This window comes from Nematolebias whitei, chromosome 5, assembly GCF_014905685.2.
Source record: "Nematolebias whitei isolate Nwh7 chromosome 5, NemWhi1, whole genome shotgun sequence".
NCBI lineage: Eukaryota > Metazoa > Chordata > Actinopteri > Cyprinodontiformes > Rivulidae > Nematolebias > Nematolebias whitei.
This window is the reverse complement of record NC_056502.1, coordinates 25,431,574-25,452,222: the sequence shown is the minus strand read 5'-3', so window position 1 is coordinate 25,452,222 and position 20,649 is coordinate 25,431,574. Positions and strand designations below refer to the sequence as shown.

General features: G+C 41.6%; 1 protein-coding gene across 1 annotated transcript in view; it reads left to right on the top strand.

The window, feature by feature from the left end:
* Nucleotides 1-647: 647 nt before the first annotated feature.
* LOC119409505 (focal adhesion kinase 1) overlaps nucleotides 648-20,649 on the top strand; it is a gene marked incomplete at its 3' end in the record, with an annotated part of 35,876 nt that continues 15,874 nt past the window's right edge. The window contains 2 exon segments of the mRNA XM_037676395.1: nucleotides 648-756; nucleotides 12,232-12,258. Of these exon segments, the coding sequence (XP_037532323.1) occupies nucleotides 720-756; nucleotides 12,232-12,258 (64 nt within the window).

Sequence of the window (20,649 nt, the reverse complement as noted above, 5' to 3'; positions counted from 1 at the left end):
TCGGGACCTGAAAGTCCCAGGTTCGATCCACAGTCATTGTACATCTCTTGATGTCTCTGAGCAAGTTACCTTATCCCCAATTGCTCCCCGGGTGCTTTCAATAGCTGCCCACTGCTCCACCTGAGTGTATCCCAGGTGCGATGGGTTAAATGCAGAGAGCCAATTTCACCTAACACATAACACATTTATCCATCCATGCATCCATGCATGCATCCATCCTCCCTCTTTACTTGCTTCTTCCTTTTCGGGTGGGAAAAAAAAGGATATTGTAGGTATTTTGGCTTATTTATTTACACCAAGTGACGTTTTGGGAAAAACTTCTTTCTCAGACTATTTCAATAAGATCTTTCATTTAGCCAAAAATTAAATAGAAAATTTGGACTGGGATTGTCTTCATGACTGTTGTCACATTTTACACTTTATTGCTCACAGTGAAAACTTGCGCTGATGCACATATCTCCCTTAATTCAGCTGTAAAAAAAAGGTAGTATAGGAAAAAGTGAGGAGATAGAGATCGTTAGAGGCGAGGAGGACACGGTGGTTTGGAGATGAAACTCAGCCCCCAGGTGTGTCAGTTCTGAACAATCAGTGGGAGGGTGTTTCCCCTCCCCTATATGTGTCAGACTACAGTGCAACTAGGAAGTGGAAAGACGGGATAGACGCAAGCAGACATTTGGGATTTTAGTAGAGGTGGGAACCTCTGTTTATCGATTCCTAACATGCAGTTCTGGGATTTTCTGGGCTGCACCAATGGAGGTATGTAGGTGTGCAGTGGTGGCTCATTGATGAATCTTTGTTAGACTTGTGTGCAGCTGCTCTCTGCTCGGCAGGTAGAGAGGGTCTGGCAGGCTTGAAGGCAGGAAAGGAATTTGTTTCTCCCCGCCGTGCAAGCGGTTGCATGTGAAACCCTCACATATAGGTAGAGAGTGGAAACAAATAGCGATGTATGAGCGGCTGATCTGTTGACAGCCTGTTCTGTTTTCTTTTGATAAACCTGGCAGGTTGCTGCTGACTCGAGATTAGACAGATTAGTTCAGTGGCACAAATTTGTCTGTCTCTTGGTCTGAATCATCTTTTAGAGCTTGGTTGCTTGGTTTTCCTCCATGAATGTTAGCCTGTGTTTTCCTGTCAATACAGAATGCTCTGATGATTTTTAAATTACTGCTGACCCACAGATGGGACTCAACAATCACAGCTGCCTTTATCCCTGCGACAGTATTCATTAATAAGTACTGTCACACTTCATGGTCACTGATTCCTGTAAATATGACGGACACAAGATTAACAACCGCACTTGAACAACCTGCTTATTCACTGGAGTCATTTTAACTCAAAATAAGGTTTAATCAGTTGATTACGTTTAAGCCTAGCCTTTTGATTACATTTGTGTCTCCACAAGAGGATCGTTTTCCACTAATTTTGAGTTAAAATGTCTACATTTTCAACATTTTTCTGATTTATAACAGTGCTTTACTTAATACAATCGAATCCTGTGAAATCAGATCTTGTAAACTGGTTATAACTTCCACAAATGCCATTAGACGTTTCTTTGTACAACAACAACTCCTCAGTATGAAAAATAAAACTGATCTTCAGATCTATGGAAATAAATGCAAGTGTGTTTGAGTCTGCAATAGTATGAAATAAACACTTAATTTAATGTAAGAAGATGACAAAATTGTACCTTATTATCTTGTTTAAGTTCTGTTGTTTCATGTCTTGCCTGAAATGTGGTTGCTTTTTTGTGCTGTACTAAATTCCAGGACGGGTCTGCCTCAAACACCCATCCTGTGCCTGGGGCTGTTTTCTGCTGTTGTACTAATACCTATAGCTAAAATATCTGGTGGTTTGTGTTGTGTTCTTCACACTTTATACCCAGTGGCACAAATAGAAAAGAAGACTCTTGACAGATCTATTTCCGGAGCGGCAATGTCCGTGAAATTGAAATAATTTTTTAATATTATTTATTGTTCTGAATAAAATATGTGCAATGGAATAAGATATTATAGAACTCTAGTTTGTTGACCCAATTGTTTTTGCATTAACTGTGGAACTCTAAAAAGACCAGCAAAAGTGTAGGTCAGCGCCTGCTCTCCATCTTCTGTCTGCACTTATTTGCATTTGTAGCTCTCTGTTTTGTTTAATTCCATGTGGTCAGCTCTCAATGTCACGTAGTGAGAACGTAAAATTGACTTAATCACAAACACTACTATACCCGTTTTCATATGTGCAAGTGTGCAAGATGTGTCATTTTGTGCAAAAACGTCTTTCAGTTTCTGCAGATTTTTTTAAAGGAGCTAGGCTTGCACAGTATTTCTGGAAATGGTCTGGAGCGAACTGAGTGAATTTCTAAAATATTTTAAAGTTGTTCTTTTGTCAGCACCTGTTTTTTGACTAATTTCATAGGATTTCTGGTATGCTAAACATGAACAGATACAGTGTGTATATGTCCAAAAGAGGCTTTCAGTTGATTTATTTATTGATTGATTTATGCAGCGTATTCCAGCGTATTGGGCAAATTTTTAATATGTTGGCGTAAGTTGTCAACATTGTTATAGTGTGACAGGGCCATTAGATATGTTTTATTTTAGTGATATATAGTGAGAGAAGGCTCTTGTAACTTTATTTCTTCTAATAAGTAAGACACTATAAAGGTTGGGAGTAGCGTGGTTCTGCTATGACTACAAAAAGCGATTTAAGTTCACATACTTATAAATTATATTTTCTATTATAATAACAATTACCTAACTTATAAATTTTAACCCTTGTGTTGAGATCGACCTACAGAGATAGAGCCATCCAATAACTTGTTGCTTATTTGAATTTAAAAAAAAAAGATTGAATTTAGAAAAATTCAGATTTGAAAATAATAAACTTTGTATTTAGGAATCAATAAATCATCCACTCTAAAGAAAATAAATTTCTTGTGCAATGTTTACAATAAACATCATCATTTCATTAAAGAAATGTCACCTAGTATGAACATCAGAAAAGTGAAAACGATTTTGAACTTGGCTTGAACTAATATAACATTTGAGTTTTAATGTTTAGCATTACAGTTATTTCTTTTTTAAAATATATTTATTTATATTTAATTTCTAAGTGCAATATAAAAACATGGCGTAAATTTTCATATAACTTAACGTGAACCTTGTTTAGGTGAAATTAATAGCATTGTTTTCCGATTTTTTTTAACATGATGTTTGTTCAAATAAATACTTATATTTGGTTCTGTGAATTTTTTCTTGTGTGTTGTTAAAAATGAAAAAATCAATAAAAATACCTTGTTTAAAAAAATACTTATAGTTGGTAAGCTTGGCCCTGAGGAAAGAGGTTCAAAAGAACGTAGAGGTGAAAACAATATCAGATGGGGAATGTGTCTAAAGGTAGAAGTAGAAGGTCTGACGCTGAATGTTGTCGGTGGTTATGCTCCACAGATTGCATGTGATTTGGAGGAGGATACATTTTGGAAGGATCTGGATGAAGTGATGGAGAGTATTTCCAGGGAGGAGAGAGTGGTGACTGGAGCAGACCTGAATGGACTTGATGATGAGGGAAACAGTGGAGATGAGGAAGTTATGGTAGGTTAGATGTCGAGGAAAGAAACCAGGAAGTACAGATGATGGTGGATTTTGCCAAGAGAATGGAAATGGCTATTTCCAAACGTGGAAGGAACATAGTCATCTATATGAATGGAGGATGAAGTACAAAGGTAGACTACATTCTGTGTAGAAGAGGAAACATGAGGGAGATTGGGGACTGTAAGGTTGTGGCAGAGGAGAGCGTGGCCAGACAGCATCAGATGGTGAAGAAGCGAAAAAGAGTAAAATCAGAGAAGACCAAAATGGTGGAAGCTGAGGGAAGAAGAATGCTGTGAAAAGTTAAGAGGAGCTGTTAAAGGCTCTGGGTAATAAAAAAAGGAGCTTCCTCATAACTGGGTTACTTCCACAACTGATTAAAGAGAGAGACAGAGAGGTAGGAATGTACTTGTTGTGTCATCTGGATGGAACAAAAGATTATTAAAATCTTGGTGGTGGAATAGTGAAGTGCATAAAGCTATTCAGAGATAGAGTTTAAGTTCAAGTCCAAGTTCAATTCAAGTTTATTGCCATTCGCATCACATGTGGTACATGAGGTGGAATGAAATTTTCTACTCAGGGTCCCAGTTACACCCAAAAATATCAAAAATGTAAAGTATAAACAGAAACAGTACATAAGAATCTAAGATATACACTAAGATATACACTAAGTTATATGCTAAATGAACGCCAAACAGTACACTAAAAGATCTAAGATATACGCTAAACACTAATAAAGTAAAACAATGTGGCATATCAGCAGCAGCCCGAACATGAGTCTATGGTAAGCAGATGGGTATGACTGAATACAGCAGCATGAGATAATCAGCAGCATGGATAATAAGCAGCACAGATAAGTCGCATATCACCAATTTAAAGTGGCATTACAGTGATTTTTTTTCCCCTTACAGTGATCGTGCTGGTTAGGGATTTATGAGTCTAACAGCTTCAGGGTAGAAGCTGTTCCTCAGTCTAGTGGTTCTACACTTAATGCTCCACAACCTTCTGCCTGAGGGGAGCAGGGCAAAAAGTGTGTGTGCTGGGTGAGTGGGGTCCTTCATGATTCAGGTGGCTTTCTTCCTGCATCTGGAGATGTAGATGTCTGTGATGGTGGGGAGGCTGACACCAACAGTCTTCTGTGCAGCCTTCACTACTCTCTGCAGAGCTTTCCTTTCTGTAGCTGTGCAGCCCCTGTGCCACACGTTGATGCTAGAACACAGGATGCTCTCTACTGAATATCTGTAGAAGGAGGTGAGGACTGAGTTTTCCAGTCCAGCTCGCCTCAGCTGCCTGAGGAAGTGGAGTCACTGAGGTTAGTCATGAAGAGATTTGACAGTGAGAGGACTGAAGAGAGGATACAGGAATATAAGGAGATGGAACATAGGGCAGAGAGGGAGCTAGCAAAGGCAAAGCAGAAGGCATATGATGAGTTAAATGGGAGTCTGGACACTAAGGAGGGAGAAAGGGACTTCTATTGATTAGCAAGACAGAAGGACAGCTGGACTCTAAAGAGGGTGAGAAAGACTTGGTGAGACATAGGGATCAGGCTGGAAAGGATGTGCAACAGGTTAGGCTTGGTAAAGATCAAAATGCTAATGTTCTAACAAGTGAGTAGAATGAGATAGAAAGATGGAAGAACTACTTTGAGGAGGTATTAAATGAATAGCATGAAAGGGAAAGAAGAGTAGAAGTCATAGAAAATGAGGACCAGAAAGTGGGGAAGATTACTGGTGAATTTCAGAGTGCTTTGAAAAAGGTGAAGGAAAAGAAATTTTGGACTTGATGACATATCAGTGGAAGTATTGAAGTGTCTAGGGGAGTGAGATTTGACTCAACTATTCAATGTCATATTTGATAATGAGAAAATCCCAGAGGAATGGAGGAGAAATGTGCTGGTGATGTACAGAGTTGTAGCAAATAAAGGGGAATTATGTTGATAAGCCACACAATGAAGATTTGGGAGTTTTGGAAGCAAGACTTAGACAAGAAGTGACTATTTTTGAGCAGCAGTATGGTTTTATGCCAAGAAAGAGCACCACAGATACTATATTTGCTTTGAGGATGCTGATGGAGAAGTACAAAGAGTGTCAAAGAGAACTGCATTGTGTCCTTGTGGATTTAGAAAAAGCATGAAACAGGGTGCAGATGGAGCAGGTGTGGTATTGCATGAGGACATCTGGAGTTGCAGAGAAGTATGTTAGACTGGTACAGGACATGTATAGGACAGCAGGACAGTGGTGAGATGCACTTTTGGAGTGACGGATAGTTTCAAGGTGGAGGTGGGATTGCATCAAAGATTGGCTCCGAGTCCCTTCTTATTTGCTCTGGTGATGGGCAAACAAATAGATTAGGTCAATTTCAGGTGGGATTTGTGAGAAAAGGGTGGTAGCAAATGTCAAAAGAAAGGTTTACAAGTGAGTAGTGAGACCAGCTGTATTGCATGGTTTGTATACAGAGCAATGGGCTGAGATGGTGTATGGGCAGGGCAGCCGACTCAGGACCTGAAGGTCCTGGGTTTGATTCCTGGTCATTGCACATCTTGTGGTGTCTCTGAGCAGGACACCTAATCCCAAATTGCTCCCCGGGCACTTGCATATCTGCCCACTGTTCCACCTGGGTGTACTCAGGTGTGATGGGTTAAATGCAGAGAGCCAATTTTGTCTTTGTATGGGGACATACAATGATGACAACACATAGCACTTTATCATTAGTTATTATTGACAAAAAGACAGGATAAAGAACTGGAGGTGGCAGAGCTGAAGATGTTGAGGTTCTCCTTGTGAGTGACAAGGATGGATAAGGTTGTAATTGCAATCATTAGAGGTACAGCGCAGTTTGAAGAACTGGGAGCTAAATATAGATGCCAGACAAATATGGTTTTTCATGGGCAGAGGAGAGACAGTGGGTATATTGGAAGAAAGATTTTAGAAATGCTGCAACCAGCTTAAAGACGAAGAGAAGGGCCAAAGAGGAAATATATGGAAATAGTTAGAGAGGACACTGAGGTAGTTGGGGTGAGGACAGGGTAAGATAGAGGATGATTTTTCGCTGTGGGGAACCCTGAAATAGCCAAAGCTGAAAGAAATAGAAGACATTTGTTTAAATAAATGGAATTTAGTAGAATGCATTTGACAGGAATACAAACTTTTGACAGTGAGTGACAATGTGCTGTACTGCTAACAGGAGTTGCATGTGAGGGCTTTAGAAACAAATAATCTTTGTTCCAGATGAGTTTTCTGAGTTCACTTGGGTGCATTTGCACTAGTTGTGCACAGGTCAAGATGCTTTTTGGCCTGTATGGAAATTGCAAATGTGAAAAGAGTGCTTATGGGGTTTATCTTTTTTTTTTCATTTACCTTTTATTTATACAGGTAGTCTCATTGAGACACGAGAACTCATTTTCAAGAGAGACCTGTTTAGGGAGCAGATGGGGGATTAAGAGCCTTGCTCATGGGCCCAGAGTGGGGCGAACGAGGGTGGGGGCAGGTGTGGGTGTTTCACCTACCCCACCCACAACCCTGATGCCGCCGGGGCGTGAACCGGCGATCTTCGGATCACAGGCCCACCTCTCCAACCTCTGCGCCACCACTCCCCAAATCAGGGGAGTATCAGGTTAACCTTTTATGCCAGGGATCCCAAACAGGTGGACAGAGGTCCAGATCCTGATCCAAATAAAGTCTGGGTCCATACCTGGAACTGGAGTTGTTCTTAAATTTCAGTAGAATTTAAATACTGTTTATAGTTTTATTTTTAAAAATTCCCATGCTACATGGCACTGCTTTTCTAGCATTTACGGTAGTTCCCTGGTCTGACCTGCGGTTTCTCTCTGCTGCCAGCCCATGGAGAATATATGCCTGAAAAGACAATAGGGTGACTGAAGAAAACTAGCATGGCTGTCACTAAAAGAAAATGTCAATATAAACTTTCTGGACTTTTGTTACAAATTTCTTGAGGTCTGAATTTAAACTGAAGACCACTGCTCTATGCCCAATTGTGTTCAGTATATACAGGTACTTATTGCAGGGATTGATATTAGGCCACTCTGAGAATGTTTTTTTTTTTTTAAATGTCAGGTTAATGTACAGACACTGTAGTTGAAATAAGTTCAATCCAAATAAATACAAGACATTGGGTGGTATGTAATTATGTTGTACATTTATAATGCATTTGATGTTTTTTGCATGTTTTTTTTTTTATCAAAATTTCTCAACAAAAAATATCACCACTTTGAAAATGTTATATGTTATAGATAACAAATGGGAGATTTAATTTCAGGGTCTTGTGATCCACAAAGTCAAATTCAAGGTTATTGCAAAGGTCAAAAGGTCAGTGGACCCTTTTACATACTCAAATCACAAAAGTATGGGCATATTTGGCATCCTTATCTAATCCATTTTCTAATGACACTAAGTTGGTGTAAACAGTAGTTCCTGAGATAATTGTTGTTGAATATAGGCGGACATTTATTGACCAAAAATGTAAAGATTTGGGAAGCTGTATTTCTGGAACCATTTGTCCGATTGACCTAAGATTTGAGACACTGAGCTGTGGGATTACACTGAACAAATTTGCCAAGTTTCATAAAAATCTGAGATGGTCAGGATAAAGTTATTATTTATTTGGAGGTTGATTTGGCACAGAATGATGACCCAGTTGCTATTTCCAGTAGTGGCAGATACTGTCGTGGCAACATTGTGCTGTTTTCACTAAAGTTGCTTTACCTCCATATTTTAATGCACACTGCTTTGTTGAGCTGATTGTTTCAGAGAGTTGCAGAGGGCTGTTGTTGTTTTGTGGATGAGATTCGAGTTGTGCAATGTCTTTAGTCAACTTGCGTAGCCTCTTTGTTTGGTAGCCAGCGGCAATAGATTTTTCTTTCTTTTTTTTAAACTTTTTTGAGTAGCAGAGAGAAAGTAAAAGGTTGAAAGCATGACGTGGGATGTGACTGAGTAGGAGGGAGAGGCTCTGTGGAGGGATCATGAATGTGAAAATGTCTTTGGCAGTCGTAGTTACAGATGTTTCAGTACCACTCGAGCATTTTGGACATTGTTGTAATTTTAATGGTCTAAAAGTTTTATGTCTCAAAGAAAAAATGCATGCGTTGTACTTTTTAGTTGTACTGAGTTAACAGTGGCTATGTGGGCTGTTTTCAAGGTCAATAAAGCCTCAAAAGGCAACACATTAATAACAATGAAAACAACAGAATACAAGCTGTAACCGCTGGCCTTCTTATCACAATTGTGCTATTCCTCTTTCAAAATACCCTCTCCTAATAATAATTATAGTGATGATGATGATAATTGTTAAAAAAAACAAACGCTTTGGACAAAATACTGCCAGGAGCAAATTGGGTTATGTGATTTTAAGAAATTGTGACACGACAAAACATTTACTGAGCAATCCTGAAAGCTAGATAATTATCGTTTTGCTTAAAGAACTTAAAAATAAAGGGGGAAAAAAAAAAGGTATTTGCAGTTTTCAAAAGATGTTTTTCACCAAACAAATTATACCACCTTGATAAAGTTAATCAAAACACACACACACAAACTGGATTTAGTTAGGCTTAAGATGAGAGGCCTCATTGAAAACACTGCATTGATATGATTCTACCGGCAATAAGCTGTGGATATTCTACAAATGTTTGAAGTAGGTACAAAAATTCTGTGGATAAGAAAAATGTTATTTTGTTTTAGGAACCTCATTTCTCTACATCAAGGAAACACAATTCTAGAGACGGATTAAACTGGAATTAAAAAGATTTCAATTGAAAACAAAAATGGTAGAAGGTAACCAAAGTGTTCATGCAATAAATGCTGTCACACACACACAAATCAATAAATCAATCACTTGAACTTTTGGTAAAATGTAAAAAAAATAAAAAAAAATAAAAAAAATACATCAATAGTAGAACCCAGAATTTTTAACGTTATGTTTTCACTTCTGTACAGTTATAAAAATATTCTATCCTTTTATGCATTTTTCTTTAACCACGTGTTCTAACAATAATGCTAAAATGCCCGTGCTGAGCAACTAGACATACCAAAATACAAAGAACATGAAGATTTTTTCTGAAACTCTTTTTTTCCCTGCACTGTTTATAGTTTCCATTCAATATTAATTTCGGCACATGATCCAAGTTTGATGGAAACATTCAAAATAAAGTAAGACAGGTCTTGAAATATAAAGTAAAAACAACTCCATATTGTTTTTGTTTTAGTTCTTAGGGCACAAAATGCAGAGTTTCCAAAAAACTCAAAATCAACTATTCACAGGATCCAGTTTTTAAAACCTCTGATTCGGAAGGTGTTTTAAAAAAACATTTGTTTCTCATAAAATCTTTGCATGTAGACAGGATGTACAAATGCAGCAGAGAACTGCCATTTAAAAAATATCCAGAGTAATGTGGACGTGACCAAAGTATTAGGACGTCATCACACACAATGAAAAGAGAACTATCTTGGATTGAAGCTGGGTGTCTTTTATGAAATTGGCTTTTTTTATTGAGGCTAATAGAAGGGAAAAATACTTCACTTTGCTCCTGCTCCTTATTGATTGGACTCTTGAGCAGTTTAAAAAGCTCATTTGCTCTGATGAGACCAAATTTACTTAGTTTCACAATGATGGGTGCATCAGTGTAATCAACTATAAAGTAATGTGTAAGTACAAGCGTACGAGGAGACACATTTACTATCTTATTTGTTTCGGTTGGTCATCTCTTGGTTCAGTCATTTTATGTACCCCCCACAAAAAAAGGTCAGCTAACTACCTGAATACTAAAATGTCAAGGTTATTATCTTTCTTATGACAACAGCTATTGAGATGTTCCAGCCGTCATCAGTTTTTACTTCCTTTCTGTGATTAATAAACTATAACTTACCCAATCACTTCTTTGTAAATGAAAGATAAAATGTGCACACATTTTCTACAAAACATTTAAGAGAAAAAAAATCTTATTTGGACAAACTGCCAAGTGTACACTGGTCAAGTGCTTCTTCTTAGACAAATGGGGCACATTTTGTGTCCCACCAGTATTATAAGACAAAGCCTTGGCATCCTTAATAGTACCACTGTCCTTCTGAGTGGCTCTTCTTAGTGGCTGTTGCTTAGCAACAGGAAGTCAGCATAGCTTCAGAGTGTGGGACATTTCATCATGCTGCTCATTTTGGTGTCCTGTTTGTTTTGAAAATGAGAATATAAGTGAAAAGATGAATATAAAGGAATGGTGAAAGGAGGTCAACTGAGGCTAAGTTTGTACGTCTGTTATTGCAACGCGACACAGCAGATTTATTCTGCCCAATTCTCACCTCTCCACCTATCTGAGACGCAGCACAAATAATCTCTTCATTCATTAGAGCAGCTGCACAGCCTGATTGGGCAATGCTGGCTGACATTTAAACAAGTGGATGTGCTAAGTGGGATAAGAAATTCACTGTTAATAAAGTAGCCTAATAATTTAGCTCACAGTTGGACTGTAAATGATCAAAAATCCTCATTTTGCTCTCTGTCTTTGAGTACATGTTCATTTCCTTCTTTAGCTCTTCAATTTTTTTTCTCTTTTTCTATTTTGGTGATCCATTCTACTTATTCTTTTAAAGGTACACAGAAGGACGCACAGTTGATCTTAACCCTTGAATTCATGCAAGGCAGATGCATTCATACTGCAGGTAAAAGTAGTCTAAATCCAAATTTTTTTGCCCCTGTGCGATTCATTAAAAAAATAAAATAAAATTAATGCAAAACTGAACAAGACAAATCCAATTTTTTTCTAATCTGATCCAAGTCTTTTTCATTTACTAAATCTGATACATATCCATTGTTTTTCAAAGTGACCCCAGTCTGAATGGTCATGCCATATTTAATCCAACTTTTGCATTAGTGAAGTAGGGGTATGTGGATTGATCCATGTATTGAGAATATCTGTACCAACCATGTTCAGTTTAATTCTTGGAACTCTGCACATTTTCAGCTACATAAGTCCAGTTGCTTCATCTTTGTTCATTTAATTTGCCATGTCCTGGATAACTGAGAATCTACAGCAACTTATGATCCCAACACTTGACGTGATGGAATTGATAATTTAAATGTTTCACCTTCAGTAATCGCTCCTGTTCTAGAAATACAACGCTGTGCTGGAGTAGCCAGCAAGAGGCTAGATCAAATGTAAACACTGGGTGAAACAGTCACATCACATAATAATTTAATTGAATTAGAATCAATACACACATTGATAATAGGTGTGGCATTCATATTTACTTCTGTAAACACAGCGTGCCGCGTCACATTCTTCTGCGTCTCCTGACTGTTCACACTTGAGTTTGATGATGATCGCATTTAAATTACACTGTGAATGACGACCATGTGAAAAAAATGGCATCTGAGAAACAAAAAAGAGCATTAAGACCTGCTCTGTGAACATAGCCTTAGACAATGAATTGTAAAAAAAAATACTCCATTTATTGTATAATCCAGATTCAAATATATCACATTCAAATCTGCGACGTTAGAGCAGTAATTCTACCAATGTGTGAATGTAAGCTGTTGCTGCTTTCAGTTTAACTGCAAAATTGTGTTGTGAATTACTCACTGTGTAAGAAGCTGAAATTAACTCCCAGATTTATCACATAAAACGTTCTTCTTGACTTTTCTGTTTCAGATATTTCCAGAATATCGTACTACGCTGGTAAGTTCAAATTTTATTGTTTGTGGTGTTTCCCCTAGCTTTCTAGCTTTGGCTGTGTGTGGGGGGTGCTGGTTGTCAGATTTAAGTTTGGGGTTGAAGTTGAGTCCTGGAGGGGACGTTGAAGAGGGCGGGGAGAAGGTGGTTGTTTTGCTTTTAGTGACAGTTTGAATAGTATTTTTAAAACACTTTTTTCTTGGATGAATTATGTACACACAATGTGCAACTTTTCTCACAGCATTGCATTCCTAGAGGCTTCTCTGATAACTTTCCTTGTTTTAGAAAATCACATTATTGTCCCCCTTGCATAGCAGAGGGCTTCATTTAGGTGAAAGAAACATCCCTATCGAAAATTAGGTTGCCATGTCTAAATCCAAGATGGCTGCCTCCTTATATGCATATGTGTAAACCTTGTAAGCTGTATAACTTGAAAATAAAGCAACATCCCATTTTCCATTTTGGCGCTTGGTTGCATCTAGGCGTAAGAAAGAGCATTGTTGAAAATTAGGCTGCCACGTCAAAAGCCAAGATTGCTACTACCATATCAGTGTTTCCCCTAGTTAACTTGCCATGGCGGGGTGCTCATCTCATCCATGATTTTTGTTGGGGGGGATGGGGGGGGGGGTGGAGACGTGTCTGAGCGCAGCTTGTACCAACAGTTTTTGAGCGAGGGCAGGTGTGGGGGGCATTCAGCATGAGAGAAGAGGCGTCTTTAACTTTTTAGCTAGAGCGCCTGTATTGCACGCTGCTAGCTTAGTGCTATGTCAGGGCCGGGGGGGGGGGGGGGGGGGGGGGGTGAGTCGGTTTGGTAGTCGGGGTGCTCAGTTCTGTTGATGGGGTGGAGCACCCCGCTTGTATAATGGAAGGGGAAACACTGCATATATGTTCCTTCTGGCCAATCACGGTCACAGTCTCTAAAAAGTCTGACCTGCCGATTCCAATTTAGTTTTATAAGCGACACTGTCAGGTGTTATAAGGTCACAATGCACCTTCAAATTTCCAATATTATTTAGTTGAAAAATATACCCTCGAACAACATCCTAGAAACAATACAAACTTGGCCTTGAGGTAGTTCTCTGAAATATAAATGAAGATAAATGAAATTAATATAAATGAAATATAAATGACAATTGTTAAAACAATTTATTTTTTGGTAAAATCAGTTTCTCATGTACGTATCAACCGATCACCATTTACCCAAAATTAAAGAAATCGGGGTGGCCAAAGCCAGCATTGACACTCATCTCAAAGACTGTAAACATTCACTCTTCAAGTCCCTCAGTGACAGAGAACATTGACATACCGCTTGTTATTTTGTTTGCGTTTCAGTGGTTTGCAACATTTTTCAAGGAATGTATTTCAAGAACTGATGAAAAAAAAACAAAGTCATTCTGGCAAATCTGTTTGTCAAGTTTGCCTGTATTTTTATTTATTTTTACCAGTCATGAACTTTTAATGTTCAAGTATTATTATTGACCCGGAAGTTGATAAATTACAATTTTCAGACAAAGCAATCCTCATCATGTCAAAATGTGATTACTTTGTTATATTCACGAGTTATATTTTAAAATTTATAGTACAGGTAGTCAACAGTACAAAATAAAGAAAAACTTGTCATTTATATTTATCAGATTGATAGATTTCTGCCATAAAACTAGTTAAATTTACTCTTAAGATTTTTTTTTAACAGATTTCAGCTAATGTTACCATTTAGTACAATATCTATTTCGTATTTGTTCATTTATTGAATTAAATTTATTACATTAGTTATCTCACAGTATGTTTTAAAATACAGCCAAGCTAAGCACATACAGGTAACCAACGTCTAGTTTATTTAGCTACAGTCCGGTTTAGAATTTATCCTAGCAGAGATTTGTGATCAACTAACATTTGAAACGTTGGTTACGTACTGTAACCCCAGATTCTATGAGTATAAGCATAGCCCTTTAAGGCTGTCGCTGATGGGTTTATCCCAATATGCAAAGCATTGCACTGAAAAATTTAGTCCACACCCACCTGCTGTGTGGGCCCCACCCGGTCCGTATAAATTACGTTAAGAGCGGGAAATCGGCTCCCAAAAATAGCTTTTTTCTTCAGCCATTTAGGAGCCAGTGAGGCCCGACGCTTAAAGGGCTACGCTTATACTCATAGAATCTGGGGTTACAGTACGTAACCAACGTTCTATTTCGTATAAGCTTCGCTCTTTAAGGCTGTCGCTGATGGGTTAAGGGCGAAGCGGATGTTGTCCTCGCCTCACTGGGTCCATTCGAACACAGTATGAAGCAGAAGCTTGCCCAAGAAACGTCTTGTCACTCAGCTCCCCATGTGCGTAATTACGCATTGCGTAATTATGTGTGCCATGCACAGACGTATGTTGTGTAACTATGCGTTCTGAATGCATGAACGCCCCGGAAAATTCAACGGGGAGGGAAAAATGCTGAAAAGAGCCATGAACCAACCGGTTTACGGCTGAACAGTATGAACGGATTAATAGTAACAGGAGAGCTGATTATTAATCAAATGAACTGATTGGTAACAATAGTCGTGAACTGATTAGTGACAATAGAACCAAAATAACAATCACAATTTATGATTGATAACATCTCACACTGTAATGCATGCAGACAGATGTGAGTTAAACGGAGTTCCATGAAACAACAATATTTATTCTGTAAACACTAAGGACAGAATATGTCATGGAACGAGCCGTCACATCACTTAGATAAAAGTGAATAAATGAGCAGGGTGTTGACCACGCGGCCGCAGTGCAGAATGTCCTGCATTGTCATACCATTATGCAAGGCAGTCGAAGATGCGATACCCCTGGTCGAGTGTGCTCTGAGGTTGACAGGAGGCTCTAAATCTGATGCTCCACAGGCTTCAGAAAAGGCCTCACACAGCCAGAGTGACGAGCGCTGGGTGGATAATGGGCGACCTGCAGATGCATCTCTATAAAGCACAAACAAATGTTGACGCATTGCAGCTGTGCACGCTATGCAACACGTCAACGCCCCCACCGGACAGAGAAGATGAAAAGAAGCTACTTCTTCTGATCTCTGGGGGGGGGGGGGGGACGGGGGGAGGGAGAGAGAAAAACCCCTCCAACGATATCACTCTTGATTTAAAAGAGCTTGTGATGTTTTAAGGCATAAAAGATGGGTTTGGTCTTAAATCAGCTGAGCTGCCGTCAGCCTGAATTCTGAGACATGACGGCGCAACAGAGAGGGCAGATAAATCACTCACTCTCTTAGCGGATGTTAAAGCCAGCAGCAGGGCTGTTTAAAGAGACAAGAATTTAAGTGGAACCTGATCCAGAGACTCAAATGGAGCTTTGATCAGGACCTGCAGGACCAGTGTTAAATCCCACTGTGGAACAAGTGGGTGTGGAACAGGCCTGCGTCTCTGTACACCTTTTAGAAAACGCTTCATCAGCGGATGATTAAAACCTGTTCTGTCTCCGAACCCTTCGTGGCAGGAGGAGATGACTGCAGCGTACGTTTTAATCATGCTGGACGCCAAATTTCTGTCCATCAGCTGCTGCAGAAAGGACAGCATGCCACCTAATGGACATGAGGTGGCCTCTACACCCTTCTCTGTACACCAGCGCTGAAAAGCTGTCCGCTTTGATGTGCACAGCGCTGTGGAAGATGCAGCACGTGAAACCTGAATTGTGCGCACTACATCCTGTGGGAGACCCATCCTCTCTAAGCGGATCCGTTCAGCGGCCAGACCACAGGTGCTGGCCTATTTCTGGGTAACTCCTGGTCGCTCCTCCTGCCTCGAGGAGAGCATCCTTCCTCCATGGCAGTTTCCACGGGCGTCCCGACAGCAGGCGTTGCAGGACTGGGAACCATGGTGCGCTCACGCATTCGGCGGCCACCAGGAGAGCTGTCAATCCCTCCTCCTGAACTCGGTTCAGGAACCGTAAAATCAGAGGAGGTGGAGGAAAAACGTGTACAGAAGCATTTTGGGCCATGGGCTGTGGGCAAACGCATCCACCCCCAGCGGTGGTTCGTCTCGCGGGCTCAGAGAAAACCATAATTGACACTGAGCGTTTTCTCGTGTCACAAACGGGCCCACAGCTGCTATTTCAATCTGAGTCAAAATGCTCCATCAGAGGATGATTAAAGGTTGTTCCGTCTCCGACAACTTTGAGATAAGAAGAAAAACATGGCTGCAGCATACGATAATCGTGCTGGACACCAGATTTCTGTCCATCAACTGCTGCAGAAAAGGACAGCATGTCGTCCAGTGGACATGAAGTGGCCTCTACGCCTTCTCTGTACACCTTTTACAAAACGTTTCATCAGCAGATGATTAAAGCTGTTCTGTCTCGAAAATTTCTTGACAGGAAGAGATGGCCGCAGTGAACGTTTTACATGAGCTGAACGCCAGATTTCTGTCCATCAGCTGCTGCAGAAAGGACGGCACACCACCTAGTGAACATGAAATGGCCTCTACACCTTTCTCTGTACAGCAGCGCTGAAAAACTGACCACTTGATGTGAACAGCGTTGTGGTGGTTGCAGCACGTGAATCCTGAATCGTACGCACTACATCTTGAGAGAGATCCATCCTCTCAAAAAGATCTGCACAGCGGCCAGACCACAGGTGCTGGCCTATTCTGATTAACTCCTGATCGCTCCTCCCGCCTGGAGGAGAGTGTCCTCCCTCCACGGCAGGTTCCACGAGCGCCCCGATAACAAGTGTTGTAGGCCTGGGGACCATGATGCATTCATGCACTTGGGACAGAGGAGCTGTCAGTCCCTCCTCCTGAGCTCGGTTCAGAAAACCGTGATATCAGAGGGAGAGAGGTAGGTGAAGAAGCATTACGACCACATGCTGTGAGCAGACACGTCCACCCCTAATGGTGGATCGTCCCGTGGCTCCACGATAATTATAGTTGACATTGAGCGTTCTCTCGTGTTGCTACACGTCCACAGCCGCTCGCAGGATTTCTGCCGTGTCTGAGCCATAGCTCTGGGTGGAAGGTCCCAGATCCCCGTGCCGCAAAGGACCGTCTTTGGACATCACATCCGCCCCCCGTTCAGAATACATGAGATGTACCCTGATGATTCTGCAGATCAAGGCAAGTGTTGAATCACATTCCAAAAACCCCGTGCGACACTCCAAAAACATTTAAATGAGCTGCTGTGTGGAGAACCACAGCGCCCCCACAGCTCGTTAAATGTGTGTGCCTCTGTGAAATCTGACATGTGTGATGTAGGTCTGCTGACGGAAACAGCTGATATCACTCAACCGCTTCACGTGAGTTGCGCTGCTGCCACCTGTCTGTACAAACTGCTCAGCAGCAGCAGGTGTCCAGATAAACAGCATCCTCCTCCCTGTTCTGTGCGGCGGCTGCAGAGCGGCTCAGTCACATTAATGGAGTGTTGTTTCTCACAGTTCAAAATTGACAAATCTAGAATAAATCTCATCTTTCCGGTTCGTTGGGACCAGGGAGTGACAAGAGAGGAACCCTGCGTTTTCCTCTTCTTCTGAGACTCTGGACAATTACATTTAAATCAGAATTTCCTGAGCTTCTGCGAGAGGGGACGAGATCTGTTCAGAAATGACAGAAAACGTCATTAGAGTTCCTCCGCACCAGGTTTGAGCTGTACTGCAGTGTGAATCCCTGGATGAAAACAGTTCGCCTATCCTTCTGGAGCGCGTGCTCATTGCCACTCGTTATAAAGTTATAAAGCGGGCACGCGTTTATGCTGTGAAACTCACATGCATGCTGATGTGAGCTGGTGCGCGCCGAAGGGGAAAGAAAAAAACGCGCGCCCCCGAGCATGCAGATCGTTTGTGCGTTTGCTGATGCTGCGGGACACAGCTCATGTGTTGTGCTCACGTTGTGTGCAGCTGTTCCGTGTAAACGCTCGGGGAGCGGGTGCACGTATGAGCCGACGTGCCCTGAAGAGTCGTGTGTGCGCGCCCTCATTCATGCGACACCTTAAGCCAGGATTGCCACGGGAGCGCGCTTTTGACGCTGGTGCGGTCAGGCAGCAGCGCGCGGCATCGGTGGGGCGAGGTTACCACTGGGCTCGGTCTGTAGAAACACGTTCATTCTTGGCTGCGAATCACGTGAGCTTTTGAGTGATTCTACGAGCTGCAGTATTAATTCAGAAAACCTTCTTCGAGGATGAAGGAGCTTGTGAAACTGTTGACGCCACAGGAGCGCACGTTTGACACCACTGCGATGAAAACGCGTGTCGCTCCTGCCGAGAGAGAGATGCGTTACTGGGCTCGTACCGTGGTCTCACGTTAATGTTGACGTGAACGGTGGGCGCTGAGAGCTGCATGCACGCTTTCATGCCGCGGGAGCGCGTGTTGGCACCGCTGGCCGTGAATGAAAACAACCTTAAAAGGCTCATTTGTGATGAGTGTGTGTGATGGGGCCGCTTGTCAGATCATCCGTGCTGACAGCCTGGCTAAAAGACACTTCATCATAAAATGATGTTTATTTCACATCGTGTCATCAACACACCTCCAGCAAACCGACACCTGGTTATCCTCCCTTGAGCTCTGTTTGTTGTCCTAGAGAGCCCCCTGTTGGCAAAATCCGGGAAAAAAAAAGAACTTCCAGATCCCGGGGACGTCTGACGGGAGGGGCTGGCGTAGCAGAGCTGGGTAGGCGTAGTGCAGCCGTGGAGCATCTTGAAATGATCTCTCGCCGATGAAAAGGCCCTCCAACAAAAGCTTCTGCAGCTTTCCTGAGAGGAAGGTGGAGTGATGAGCCAGGAGAACCTCTGGGACCTCGTTCTCTGGCTACGATGCGGGGCGGCAGACAGCAAAAGAGGCGCACCGGTTGAGGATGACGTCAGCTGCCCTGTAGACGGAGCGTACTGCAGGGGCCAATAGCGTCGTTAGCAAGCAGCCGCTATGAGAGCGGATCGAGCCGAAGGTCAGAGGGCCCACCGTCTCTTCCCGCCTCTGAACGTGTACGCCAACAGCGTAACGTGTGGTTCGCTGCGGCCATCTGGAACGCATGCTGGTGAGCTCAGTTGGAGAGCGGTGTCACCGTCTCGGTTATGCTAACCGGAGGCACGGGACGCTGGTCCACCTGGAACATCTTGCTCCAATGAAGCCTCCATCAGGCTTGGCTCCAGGGGGCACTGAGGGACTTTCCGCTCGGTGAACCCCTGCTCTGGAGATGGGTGCGGAGATGGGTGCTTCTCTAAAGATGTGTGTTAATAAGATTGCCAGAGAGATCCCTATGTTTGTGGATTCTCAAAAAATTGTGGTGCTGACACCCCCCTCCTTTTTCTCTATAAACTGTCTCATTAGTTTTATTGGAAATGGAGAGATTTTAGTCCCCACTCCAGTGGTCCCTAACATTTTTTGAACCACAGACCAGTTTCATGGATAAAATGTTTTCCACAAACCAGCGGCAGGGTGTGTGTGAGTGGAGGTCACAAAACACAATAAAGTGCTTTTTTTTCTGCTACTCCCTTCTTCAGGGGTCGCCACAGCGAACTAAGTCACACAAAGATTTTGTAATTATTTTTACACCGGATGTCCTTCCTGACACAACCACAGACCACCAAGCTACCACAGCCCTCTGTGTGGAGAAGAGAGCTGCTATCTAGGGTGCCCAGGGGAGCAGATGGTGTGGGTTAAGGGCCTTGCTCAAGGGCCCATAGTGGGGAAATGAGGGTGGAGGCAGGTGTTGGTGCTTCACTTATCCCACCCACATTTTGATGTTATCGGGAGTTGAACCAGCGATCTTCCGATCCCAGGCCCACCTTCTCTAACCTCTGCACCACCACTCCTCTATAATAAGGTGCATCATATATTATTTTATTTCATCTAGAATTTAAATACAATTATTTTATATTTTGTCATTTAATGTATATTAATATTATTTTGTAAGTTATTTGATATAATATAATTCACCATAACACAGACTCTGTGGGAGCCCTGAGCTTGTTTCTCTGCAACTAGACAGTCCCATCTGGAGGTGATAAGAGACAGTGAAACCCAATGTGTGTTACTTATATCCGGTCTACTGAATAATCTTGTTTCGGTTGCTGTCACTGCAGAAAATACTGCTTCAAAACAATAGCATGTTGGAAATACACTGCCAGGCCAAAATAAAAGTTGCCACCTGGATTTAACTAAGCAAATAGGTATGAGCCTCCTATTGGATAATTACTGAATGGGTGATTATCTTTCAGCTGGCAACAATTTATTTAACCCCAGCTGGTGCAAAGAGTTGCTTCTCATTTTTTAAACAACCATGTCGAAAGGCACATCGCGTGGTCGTGGAAAACATGTCAGTCTGTTTGAGAAGGGTCAAATCATTATAGGGCTGGGCAATATGGGCCAAAATTGATATCTCAACATTGTAAGATAAATCATGATATACGATATATATCTCAATATTTTAAGA